The sequence below is a fragment of the Branchiostoma lanceolatum genome, chromosome 9 (assembly GCF_035083965.1).
Source record: "Branchiostoma lanceolatum isolate klBraLanc5 chromosome 9, klBraLanc5.hap2, whole genome shotgun sequence".
In the NCBI taxonomy this organism is placed as follows: domain Eukaryota; kingdom Metazoa; phylum Chordata; class Leptocardii; order Amphioxiformes; family Branchiostomatidae; genus Branchiostoma; species Branchiostoma lanceolatum.
This window is the reverse complement of record NC_089730.1, coordinates 16734452-16747687: the sequence shown is the minus strand read 5'-3', so window position 1 is coordinate 16747687 and position 13236 is coordinate 16734452. Positions and strand designations below refer to the sequence as shown.

General features: G+C 41.3%; 1 protein-coding gene across 3 annotated transcripts; it reads left to right on the top strand.

The window, feature by feature from the left end:
- The first annotated feature begins 60 nt into the window (after nucleotides 1-60).
- Nucleotides 61-13232, top strand: LOC136441798 (uncharacterized). Of its 3 annotated transcripts, none has more exons than XM_066438291.1 (13): nucleotides 61-472; nucleotides 753-1048; nucleotides 4684-4807; nucleotides 5050-5153; nucleotides 7184-7293; nucleotides 7684-7769; nucleotides 8264-8380; nucleotides 8779-8834; nucleotides 9264-9501; nucleotides 10206-10381; nucleotides 11001-11103; nucleotides 11472-11560; nucleotides 12031-13232. In XM_066438291.1, exons 2-13 carry the CDS (start codon nucleotides 893-895, stop codon nucleotides 12226-12228), a joined length of 1557 nt encoding a protein of 518 aa, XP_066294388.1. In that variant the 5' UTR covers nucleotides 61-472; nucleotides 753-892; the 3' UTR covers nucleotides 12229-13232. The 3 variants fall into 3 exon arrangements, with proteins under 3 accessions (XP_066294388.1, XP_066294389.1, XP_066294386.1); XM_066438292.1 differs by having other exon boundaries at nucleotides 469-533; XM_066438289.1 differs by lacking the exon at nucleotides 61-472 and having other exon boundaries at nucleotides 561-1048.
- Nucleotides 13233-13236: the final 4 nt, after the last annotated feature.

Below are 13236 nucleotides of genomic sequence, written 5' to 3'. Positions count from 1 at the left end.
TACAATTGAAACTACGTTTTGCCAGTTTTAAAAAGTTAGGCATACATAGTGTTTCACAGTTTCTAACTTATACCACAGTTGTGATATTATGATTTCTGACGGTTGAACTTGTTTTATGATAAGAGTCATAGGAAATGACCGCTTATCAAGTTCTAATTAGGAGAAAAATTCACTACAATTTCTGGCACTGCCATTGTAAACTTTCACCTCTGACCTTTCATCTTTTTTTCAAAGCTTGATTCCCATGATCATGTATACCAATCTTACATTAACATTTATCTGATAAGCAGACAAAATAACTAGATCTGTATCATAGATAGATACTATTCCTAGTAAAGAATTGAGGCAGAAACGATATACGCTACAACAACAACAACTGTTGTTCTCATGTTGAAAAGGCGAAGGCACTGTGTACGGGACTAATGCACAGGTGGTTATGTGTGATGGCGTGACCTACGCACTGTACACCCAAGTAAGAATGTCAATATTTGCTTTCCTTCTTTCTGTGCCGTTCGCACCGGGGATTTTGTAAGGTAAGAGTATTTACTCTTAAGGTTGTTCTGTAGCTGAGGCGTTTCGAGGAAAAGGAACCAAAACAGCAGGCACTGTCGAATGTAAGAGCTGTGTCCGGAGTACAAATAAGACTGGACCTACACAGTTCCTTTCAGTCGTGAGTGTTGATGTTTGTCTGGACAATTTACGGCGTCGCTTCATAACACTTGACTATGTTTGTTGTCCGCCCTACCCCCTAGGTGAACTGTCGGCGGCAATATAATGTTTCTGTTAGTCATGTAAGGCGTGAAACAAAGCCAGGCGGGCGTGCAACACTTATGAAGAGCGGAGCTTTTGATTCAAGTACATTATTCTCATGAAGAGCATTTCGAGTTGAGGCATGTGGTTGGCTGTGGTATGTGTCAGTCTCTGTGCCGTTCTTGAGGACAGTCTTGCAGCGTCGTCGCTATCAACTAGGGGAAAAGAAGCGATCGTCGCTTCACACAACAACTACAGAAGAAATGTGGCCCCACTCGCTGCAAACATGCAACAAATGGTAAGTTTTCTTTCAAGTCATTATTTTGTGCACAACAACATACCATTGGTGTCGTCATGTGTTATGTTTACCATGCAAAGAAAGGGCTAGAGAGGCCCTGATCTTCCTATATACGTCAAACAGTGAGTCGTGTGCACTTTGAAGATTGTGATTTCGTCTCTTGGCTCGTTTTTTGTTGCCGCACATATAAGCCTTGCGTTATTATGAGAGTCATGCTCTTAAGGTTTTGAATAGCACTGGTGGCACTTGGGTAGCTCTGAAGCACAGAACATGATACCCCGTACGAAAGGGGTTTACTGTAATGTATATCGTCGCCCTGCCTTACACGAAGCTCTATTACGGCTCCTCGCAGCATATGCGTATACAACAAACTTTATATTCACATCTATGCATCTATAAGTACAGGCCTCATGCACCTTTAGCAGACACTAGATAGACAGTGCCGTTACGCGTCAATACACCTGTATACATTCTTCTCTTTGCCCAGACACACCTATACACCGAACTCATAATATTGACCTATTGACCAACACCTGTGTCAATGTGTATCACCAGCTATTAGGGTCATCCCACTGAAACCCTTTAAGACACAAGTAAAGGTGGCAAGGGATAAGAAACTAGCCTCTACCAGGCTCCACAGGTCGTTGGAAAAATAGTAGAAATTGGCCAGATAGACGGATAACATGCCAGAGAAGTTGTTAGTCCGCTATAGGAATTACAGTTTGCGACCTCCGCAAATATTCCCTACCTCCGTAGCCGAGTCCCTTAGCATACTGTTTACTCTATTTGGCCAATTTCTACTATTTTTCAAGCCATCTGCCGGGCCTGGTAGAGGCTATAAGAAACGAGACGGGTTCTTGTTCGGTTTGGTTATATGATTGAGAATGGTCGGATAAAATACGCCTAGTTTTGGCACAAGTGTACTTAAATGACCTTGATTGTGAATAAGTACACTTGACAGACCATAAAAGGCAGCTATGCTGACCTTTGTAACTTTGCCACATTGATTGGCTCTTCAGTGTGCGTAAACAGTCCCTCTTAAGGCTAGTTCTAGAGCTCTATCGAAATGTAACCAGGATCATGTCGATCCTTAACCGTTTTACAGATTTTTTCGCATGACTGAAAACTAAATTCGCGATATCTAATGAATTGGTAAGACAATTTCCAGTAACTATAAATAGTAAATTAAAAACTCTTGGAGTTATGACAAGCCATTAGGTTGTTGCTTTTTTTACGTTTCGGCGCATGCGCGCCGGAACGTATTGTCCTGGCTTTTACCTTCAAGCCTTCAAGCATGGACCAGGGAAGCTTGGTTCAACACTGTGTCGCAGATTTGCATGTGACACAGGACGGCGCAGATTTGCATGTGACACAGGACGGCGACCGCATGTAACTGCTACAACTGTTCGGAAATATCATTGCATTGTGGTTTCGGACTTTGATATCCTGAAAAATGACCATATTACATCTATTCCACAAGATTGCAGAAGAAAAAAAATGATTTCGTCAAGAAAATGACCAAAAATCGGCATAAATGATACCATATAGTAAGGTTATAGCATTACGTCCAGTGTGAAAAGTTACGTACCGCAGCTTGGCCGATCTGGCAACGCAATGCTCTTCAGACCCAGAAGATCCGGGTTCGTCTCCGTGCATGGATTTTTTTTTCTTTTTAGATATTGAATATCAAAAATATATATTGATATTATATTAATCTATCAATATCATATTTATGAATATCATTTTTTTCATTAATAAATAAAGAAATATTTTATATTTGTTATTTTTAAATATTCATTTAATAGATACAAGCAGTGTTTCCGCCAGACCGCGACTGAGAGGCCGTCCACTTGGGGAGGGCCGTACCGCGAAAATTAATTGACCGTACCGCGAAAATTAATTGACCAGGAAAAGTAACTGAATGTTGTGATCAGAAAAGACTTTGTTAATTTTTCAAAATCAATTTGTTACGAAGGTCGCTTTAATACTGCTTCAATCGTCACAAAATGCGATCTATATAAAGTATACTAGTGACCAGAAGCGTCTGAAGTGTAAAGGGGTTTTCCCGCCCTGTGGTCACGTGACATCTTGCCGTCAACCAATCAGAGCACAGGATTTTATGACGCGGACCAATCAGCGCTTAAAACCTTGCATATCAATGAGCTTAAAAACATGGCGGACGGCCCGGGACGGGGCAGGTTGCGGCTCGACTTATGTGAACTCATAGCGAAAATTATGATTTATCTACGGTACATATGGAGAATTTTCACGGAAAAACACTCAAAGGAATATATATTGTGTCGAATACGGTCAGAAATGACGGCGAATCGCGGCAAATTACGACGTAGAGGCTGAAATGCACGGGCGAAATTCTTGTTTTGTTTACGTTTTTCTTGTTTGCTTCGATGACTTTCTTCGATTGAGTCTTGAAAAACGGGTTTTTAATGAGATCACCGTATGCCAAAGGCACCGACATCGATTCTTCGCAAGCTTAGCAATAGCAACAAACAAAAGAGTGTGAATGTCCAACGATATAGAGCGTCCCCACGCCCGCAGTAACAAAGAAAAACAAAGAAATTATGCCGACCTCTCGTATTTTTTTCCCCGATTTCTCGGCATTTAGTTTGTCTTTTTTTTAAAGAGGACGGCCTATGTCTGAGTTCAGGCCGTCCAAAGCGACATAAGGCCGTCATTTGACGGGAAGACGCCCCTCTGGCGGAAACACTGTATACAAGGCCTTTGTCTTATGAACAGGACTTCATAGATTCCAAACCCGGCATTCGAATTTTTCTGTTCATTGTAATGGAAAATACCGTGCAGCGGCTCCTATGCGCGGTAAGATGATTCTTGCAAAACACTCGCCACTAAACTTCTATCCCCGATGTAAACAGAGGCTCTTGATGTTGTTTGCAAAACAGCGATTCTTTGTTACAGTAGCAAATGCTCCATTGTTCAGTATCGACTTCATTCAGACAACACGGACGTGGAAAGTGGCGCCCCTCGGCACAAAACTATGGGAATTTTCATGAATTTTAGCAAAATTACCCAGGAAAATAAGGAAGAAATGTTGTAAATGCGGAAACCAGAATAATACGGATGAGGTAGCTGTTGATTTGTTTGACATTTGGTAGTCATTTTAGATAGAACCTTAGCTGTTATGAACTTCTATTTCACTTAATTACCATAGTGCTGATGATTCAATGGTGCTTTTTCAAATTTTATGTTTTATTGCGTGCCATGTACATAATTACATTGATAGCTTTTATAATGAGCCTATTATACATTTTACAAATAAGTACAAGTTGTAGGCCAAGACCAGCTTTTTCAAAAGCACTTAAGTTAAGTGACGTAACTTCAAAATTGCTTTCCCCAATCTGCCTTTCTCTATTAAAACAGTACTCATTTCCCAAAATGACAATTTTTCTTATAGACTGAACAGCCCTTGAGTGACTTCCTCTGGCAGATTTTACTTCAAGTAAAGGGAAAAGACAATTCACACTTATAAACGTAGCCGAAACGTCAGCTTTTTTTAAAAGCTCTTGTTTTCAATGCGACAAAAGATACGTCGGTATGTTCAGTATAGCATTGTCACAACTTTATGTTAGTGAAAATCGATTGTGTTTCATGTTTTAAAGTCCTGGAACGAAGACCTTGCTGGTATAGCTCAGGCCTGGGCGGACAGGTGCATCTACGACCACAATGCACAGCGGGCAGACAACTTTCCGGGATCGGTGGGAGAAAACATCTACGTCACTTCCGGTAGGATTAATGATATTTTGTTTTTTTACCTCTACAGCAACATCATTTTGACAATAACGGTTCCTAGAGCACATTTGATTTCTTGTATAGTTTATCCATTCAAAGATTTTCCTGTCAAAAGAGAAATATTGAAGTACCTATTTGGTTATTTTGGCGACGCCTCAATATGTGGAGGCATTCTCTGTCTGCAGCAACTTCACATTATTTATTTGAATATGTATTTTTGACCATTTTTTCAACAGGCGAATACACGCCGGGAGACGAGGTAGACGATTGGCACACAGAGCGCGAACACTTCACATTTTCAACCAATCAGTGTGCTCGTACCTGCGGTCATTATACTCAGGTGAGCAAAAGACCAATAAAGCTCATCATAAATACGATATGCCAATATTTCATGTACGAAATGGCAAATGTTGAAACCTGGTATTTCTTGTAATTCAATACTGAAAATATGTGACATTCTTCAGCTTCATCTTGTGACATTCAAATTCTAGTTATGAATACTTGCTTCTGTTACAGGACAGCAGGATTTAACAATGTATCTCTATTTAGGTTGATGAAGGTTAGACATCCAGGTAATAAGATACGCCAAAAATAATTACTCAAGCAACTGGATAAGATTTTGAAACAGTCAGACGTTTCAGACAGTATCCACTGTCTTTCGTCAGTGACTAACGATAGGACTGAGAACACCAGGTGCACGGCTGTGCTATGGGATCACCGGTATCGCCCATTGTTGTGAATCTGTATATGGACAAGTTTGAGAACAAAGCCCTCAGTACTTTCAATGGCCCTCCCCCAGCAAACTGGTTTCGCTATGTAGACGACACTTGGTGTAGGCTAAAGAAGAGAGTAGCTGATGACTTCTTTGACCATATTAACCAGGTAGATGACAACATCAAGTTCACACAGGAGTCGTGTCAAAACAACATGCTCCCCTTCTTAGACACCAAAACCATAATAGAGAAGGATGGCAACCTTCAGTTCGAAGTGTACAGGAAACCGACCCACACTGATCAATATCTGGCCTTTGATTCCCATCACCCGTTGGAACACAAACTAGCAGTGATTAAAACTCTCTTCCATCGAGCAGACAATGTCATTACCTCAGACGAAGCAAAAACAGAAGAACACAGACATCTCCGTGTGGCTTTAGCCAAGTGTGGCTACCAAAATTGGACCTTCAACAAGGCCCTCAAACCTTCTGACCAGTCGAAGAAAACACTCAAGTGCAGACCATTGACCAACAGAAACAAGGTCAACATTACCATTCCCTACGTCCAAGGAGTATCGGAAAAACTCAGACGCATCTTCCAAAACTTCAACATTGCCACTAACTTCAAACCTCACTCAACTCTCAGGCAGAAACTAGTCCATCCAAAAGACAGGCCTGAAAAAGGCATCAAAGCCAATGTCATCTACAAACTGAAATGTGAGGAACCGAACTGCAATAACATGTACATTGGGGAGACAAGTCGACCACTAAAAGAAAGGTACAAGGAACATTGCAGAAAGAGCGCTAACCGCTACTCCTCTGCCATTTACCACCATCTAAAACACAACCAGGGACACTCATTCAATTTCGAATCCACGGACATCCTAGATCGTGAAGAACGCTAGTTCGAACGGGGAATTAGAGAAGCAATATATGAGAAGATGTACAACCCCGCCCTCAACAGGAAAGGGGGTCTACGCGTTCAACTTTCAGGCACCTGGGATAATGCACTGCCCACCACCCCCACCCCCGGACAAGCAACATTTAGTTACTGTACTAGAACAACAGTAGCTAATTGAACTATTGGCACAAACTTTGTCTTGAATTAATCTTCTTTTTAAAGACTACTTCAAGACATCCTAAATTGTCTTTACCTCATTAACATATCTATTCAGAGTTTTGGTATAAAACCTGGTGTTCTCAGTCCTATCGTTAGTCACTGACGAAAGACAGTGGATACTGTCTGAAACGTCTGACTGTTTCAAAATCTTATCCAGTTGCTTGAGTAATTATTTTTGGCGTATCTCTATTTAGCTCCGTGAAAATGGAGGTATTGTTTTCGGTCCGTGTGTTTGCCTTGGTGTGTGTCCGTAGTCATTTGAGTATTGTAGAGTGACAGGAAGTGAGGCGAAAGATGGTGTAACCGGAGACTGGCAGGATTGGAAGGTCGGGTCGCCGTCCCGGGTCCAAAGTTGGCCCCAGAGGCTGGTAGGAAAATGTAGACATTGATGGACAAAAACACATGGACATTGAAGGATTAACGAGACATTTAGACTAATGGTGAAAAAAAGCATTTCACTCAAAAAAACTCTAAGTATGTACTTTGTTAGCACTTAAGCCTTAAACTGTATACTGTACTTTGTATCTTGTTTCAACAGGTGGTCTGGGCCAGGACCAACCAGATAGGCTGCGGCGTCGCCCTCTGTGATATCATCCAGGGACTGGGCTGGCGAGACTCGTTCATGGTCGTGTGCAACTATGCTCCCTCGTATGTTGTCACAACTTGAAGTTGTTAATAACTACCTGGATCTAAGGCTCTATTACAATAATTATTTCTTCTGAGTTCTAAGCGACGGGATTCTTAGATACAAATACACATTTTAGTCCCGTTTAAAAGAGTTTTAACTTGCCATACATTGTATCCATTGCAATTGTAGTACAGTAAATTGCGATTGATTGATTTAAAACATAGGGTTATCTTTAATTCCAGAAGAAGAAAAAGCAAGCGTACCTTTTCTCAGCGTTTTAGGTTTTGACACATATTTCGTCCCTTACTTCATTTTATAGTGTCTTGTAAGATGGATGATTTTTTTAGAATAGTTGCCATATATTACTTATACAATTGTTGTCCAAAAAAGTTATTTTATAATTTACGCAGAGGAAACACCGTTGGTGAAAGACCGTATGTGAATGGAGCCCCGTGCTCGATGTGCGGCAATACTGGCTGTGTGACCAACTTATGTGGTACGTGTACACGTATCTAATCATTTATAATCTTTTAAGAGAGATTATTGAAACTTAGTTTAATTTGTGGGAAGCGCCAATGTGATGTAGATTAAGAGGGAACTGACTAACGACTTCAAATCGATAAAGTTTTCTTTTCGCAGTTTCATACACACAACGAAAGAACTTTTCACCGAGGACACTTTTCAGTATAAGCGTGCAATCAAGTTTCCGATGAAGCAATTGTAATAACAATAATAAGTTAATTGCGAATTCTTCATAATTGCAATGAACACAATAATGAAAGATAATGACAGTTTTGGACTGGTAGCTCTTTCAAGTTCAAACGTAAAAGTTCTTAAGTCTAAACTTATTGGGTTTGAGTTCTTCGTTGGATGCAAAGAAAGCTAGACGAAGGACCCAATTTTTCCGCAACGTGTGGTTGCAATTTTCTTTTGGTCTGTAAACGTGGCTCTGGGTCAATAATGACAGATGTGTGTGTTGTCTGTTGTTAGGTGCCTCCTCCGGAAGGCCGGTGGATCCTGGAAACAACGGGAACAATAGACCTGAATTCGGGTTCCCCGGATCATCTGATGATCGGCAGCCAGTGGACATCCCCAGTACAAACGGAGGTACCCATCACCCTTTCCTAAACGATTTCTTTATCTAGAGCCGTATAACCTCACATTTTTTCCTCCCAATGCTTACTGCTAAAGAACTGTGAATAATTTGTCAGATTTTCAATTCGAAACGTCACTATACTTACTAGCAATGCACTGCGTGAAACGTCACTTGCCATAATTCCTCCGGGTACCCTAAGGCCGCCATATTTATTTCTTTAAAAAAACGAATTTAAAGAGATGCAGCTATAATTCAGCATCAGTAATCTTCCGAAGTAGCACATCGTAACAACTATATTCAAGACAATATTGAGAAAGCATTGATAGCTCCTTTTCTTTAAGTGGCGGTCTTAGGATACCCGGTGGAATTATGGGCGTTGACGTTAAACTCTTTTAATCCCTTCCTAAAGGATGCTGTGACAGGGTGGAGGCTTTAGAAAGACGACTGGTGCAACTGGAAGAGCAGGCAAGTCAGACTGTGTTTTGCCTTTGGGGTGTAAAAGGGTACATTCTGGCGCATATTGCGGTGCCTACTGTATCGCCGTTTCCATAGCCATTGGGCCACACAATTGTGCAAGCACGACAGCGGGGGGCTAATGACATCCAGTGGTAGTGGATTGCGTTCAACTGCCATGCTCTTTATCGTAACTACTGAGTATTAAGCAGAGAAAGCAGTGAGTACCAAGTTTTCAAAAAAGCATTTCGTATGACTAGTTTTGAACCCGCGATCTCTCCAATGTAAGGCTAACGTTAGCACTTTACTGCTTTACTCACTAGGCCAATGCACCTTTTACACGCGAAGGCCATAACTTCCACATTGTACTGTAACAGTTGTAAATCTAGTAACCTGATCCGACAAAACTACATCAAAGACATAACATGTCATCATTTTCAGATGAGAGGACTGTCCGTTGGCATTGGTCTTCCGGGCCCGCGGGGCCCTAAGGGTGACTCAGGGGCGCGTTCCCCGGGGGCGCCGGGGCTGCCTGGGCCGCCCGGCAGACCAGGGGCTCCCGGCCTGACCGGCCAGAAGGGGTTTCGCGGTGACAGAGGCGCGCCCGGACTGGCTGGTCTGAAGGGTCAGAAAGGCGAACCGGGCTCGGGGACGGGAGGATTCAACCCGTCTGGACAGGGTAGGATATACCTCCACACTTTTTGATTGCCTTATTAAGAGGGCCCCTATAGTAGGATCAGATCAATCCAAAATTAGAAGTCAAATGTTTTGTTCAATATTTACATGATAAGTTGAAGTCCTTGGTTGAATCTATATAATCCCACTGCCAAACGATATTCACTTGAGTGAAAATCGTGACTATGACGTTATGTAGAGAAAAAACGTGTTGAAAACCTGGGATTTGTTTTGATCAGGATAAGGACTTGTTGTCTTTTGACCGTTGATAAAAACTTGAAAGATCTCAAAGAATGGCGGAAATATGTTTGAGAACAAGTTATTGTTATAAATGTTGCCAAAAACGTTGGTAGATAAAATCCCTTCGGTAATGTAGCTACGAATCCAGTGTACGAAATAACAGCAACCAATGTTTCTCCAGTCGGACCTCTCATTGGACCCGCGGCACGCTGGCGGCGTCGCTGCGGCCGATCGAATTGAGAAGCACTCAACGAATTTCATCGACAAAAAAGAATCTTTTTTAAGCTTTGTGTGTTTAGTTGTCTTTTTGGTCATACTTATACGTTTTGAACGATATTCCCATTATAAAGTCAAGGGTAACACAAATCCAGTTTAGGACGCAGCGACGCCGCCAGCGTGCCGCCGGTCCAGTGAGAGGGGGGCTTAAGAATCAAGTAAACGAATTAAAAACAATCAATACTTTTCCAGTCGGACCACGAGGCTTCCCCGGCCCCCCGGGACCGACGGGTCCACCTGGTCTGAAGGGTAACCAGGGGTTCGTTGGACCGGAGGGACCGCCAGGTCCAGGCGGGCCGCCTGGTCCGTATGGCCGGCCCGGTCCACCTGGACCTCCGGGCAGATCAGGACTGGCAACCTCAGCTGATGTAAGCTGGGATTTTAGATTTTGTATACTTTACTACTATTATTTTAAGACGGTAAAGATTTTTAACAAAGAAAAGTGCTATCGATTTTAACAAAAAGAGTATCCCCCTACATAATAGAACGGTTCAGATTCATAATTACAGCGTCATAACCGATATGCAATGGGGACTTCTGATTGGTTGACATCATCTGGCTTTATGATGATAACCTTAGTTTGTGTAAATTTGCTACCTTTACCTTCCCCCAATAAGGCATGTTTTCGATTCCGTTTGCTTGTGGTTGCACATCGTTCTAGACATAAATCATGCGAATAAGAACTTCATAACCTCCGGGCAGATCCGGACTAGCAACTTCAACTGATGTAAGCTGGTATTTTAGGAAGATTTTGTATATCATAAGACGGTAAAGATTTTTTTTTAGATAAGAAACGTGTCATCGATTTTAACAAAAAGAGTCCTCTCCCCCTACATAATGGAACGGTTGAACAAATTATTTGTGGATCTGCCATTTAATAGTGATAATTAAGTAATAGTATAGATTCTAATGACGTTTTGTCATGACAGCAAAGAATCATTTACACGGCGTTTGCCTCTGATTCTAACATATGACTCGTTCTTACAGGGCGAGTTCGTAGCTGAAGAGGTGGCGAAGGAAGTCTGCGATCTGTATCAGAAGTTTGACTTCCTGGAGCTCGCAGTTCTGCAACCAACCGGGAAAAGCAAACGTATATATCTTATTGGTTATTTTGTTATATTCACCACAAATCACAAAGGTTTACAGGCAAGATACAAAAGACTAAAGCGACGTTTATGGCAATCAACCATACTATGATATCATGACAATGTATTGAAATGTGAAAATACTATACTAGCGACCATTAATTTTATGATGAACTAGCAATGCTTGTATTCGATATCTTATATCAAAGAAGAACTCTGTACTCTACCCAAGAGAATATCTAGGTTCAACAAGCAATTCATATATGCAAGTTGGTAATTTTTACTCTGTTGCAAAAGAAACGTTACGTTACAAGATGTTTTACCTTTTGTACATATTAATCGGTTGTCCTTGTTGTCTCTCTGTTGATTACAGCCCAGGACAACCTGCCTGTTAGGTCAGCCCGTGCCGAGCCCATCCCTCCGACACAACCCGTCATCTGCACAACGAAGACCGTAAAGAAGGTAACACTTTGTATTAACGTTCGTCGTACGACCATCGTATGATCGACGTACGATCATCGTACGACAATGGTACGATCGGAAGCTAGATGACCGTGCAAAATTCAGCGGTCTTGTTACGAAAAAGGTCGTTTTAAATCTTTGCTGGGTTGGCTCTATCATAGCCTGTTTGAAAATCATCCCGGGTCCCGGCGGGGGCCCTGTCGATATTTTCACGTTTCGGTTACGATTTGACACGTAATATTTTCGCAAGCTGGGGTTCTTGGGATAAGCGTGCAAAATTCAGCTGTCTCGTTACGAAAAAAAGGTCTTAGATCATTGCTGGATCGGCTCTGCCAGTGAATTCATCCCGGGCCCCGACGGGGGCTCTGTCGGTATTTTCACGTTACGGTTACGGTTTGACACATTTTATTTTCGCTGGGAACCGGACTGATCTTAAATCTTCATTTTATTCTCCTGTACTTTAACTGAAGGTCTGCGGTCAGTGCGAGTCTGTGAAGGGTCAGCAGCTGGTGTGCCGAATCTGCCGCGCCAGAGGGGGGACGTCTGGCAGGTCGTGTAGGTACTGCAGGAAGTGTCACCAGTGCCGAGACTGCAAGAAGGCCCTGAAGAGCTACAAAGAGCGCGCCATCGAACCGAGAGAAGCGCCCGACTTCTGCCGGGTGTTGTAAGTAATGTTGGATGGCAAGACTTACACAAGAGCAACTGTACAGCTACCGATTGCAGAGATGTTAACGCGATGCCTCTCTGTCATCAATGAATTTATACATCTTTGATGAAGCAAACTTATTGACCTAAAATCAACGCTGTGATGATGCCTTAATACCACTCACCATCTTGCCAGTAAATATCACTAAAACGATACATCAAAAATATCCGATGAACTGCAGGGTTTCTTGATATACCATGATACATAGTTTGTAAATTTGTTTTTTGTGTTACTACCTTTAGTTAGTTGTGTTCGCTATCGTTACCTATCATTTACTTGAATGTAATAGAAAAGAAAGTGCAGTCTTCTGAAGACAATACCTTTAGTATTTTATACTAGTATTATTTGGCATATAAAGTTAAATATAAGAGGTTTTCTTTACATCTTATTTCTCTGTGGAGCAAGGAACATAATATACATAATATACATATATATATATATATATATATGTATATTATGTTCCTTATGTATAGTATGTATATACATACATACATACATACATACATACATACATACATACATACATATATATATATATACACAAGCAGACAAGCAGACAATCAAACAGACACACCGACAAGATAGAACTCCGTAACATCACTTTGTGCTCGTGTACATACCTACCTCAGCTGGACGAAGAACTTTCTGTACTCTTTGATTTGGGATGAATGTTTGTGGCCAATTCATGTGTAAACTGTGTACTTATTAGAAAATAGATACATTTTACTCAAATATCGGATCGTACCATCTATACTATAGGTTACATTATATTAGATATAAACAGAGATCTTATACTTGTTTTTGAATATTTAGAATTTTGACTTTTATCAAAAGTATCAGGAACATTGTGGGTTCAAGAAAGTTTCAGTGTAAAAGTCAACAATGCAAGACTACATCAATATTGTGAATTTACTTTAAAAAATCCTCTGATATCATGTAAATATATACAAACATATCACAATTGTGTACA

Excerpts from the sequence above, each read along its gene's own strand:
- LOC136441798 (XM_066438291.1), top strand. The coding sequence starts at position 893 with ATGTGGTTGGCTGTGGTATGTGTCAGTCTCTGTGCCGTTCTTGAGGAC. Across the intron at positions 8,835-9,263 it reads TGGTGCAACTGGAAGAGCAG|ATGAGAGGACTGTCCGTTGG; the intron begins GCAAGTCAGACT and ends CATCATTTTCAG. Across the intron at positions 11,561-12,030 it reads CAACGAAGACCGTAAAGAAG|GTCTGCGGTCAGTGCGAGTC; the intron begins GTAACACTTTGT and ends CTTTAACTGAAG.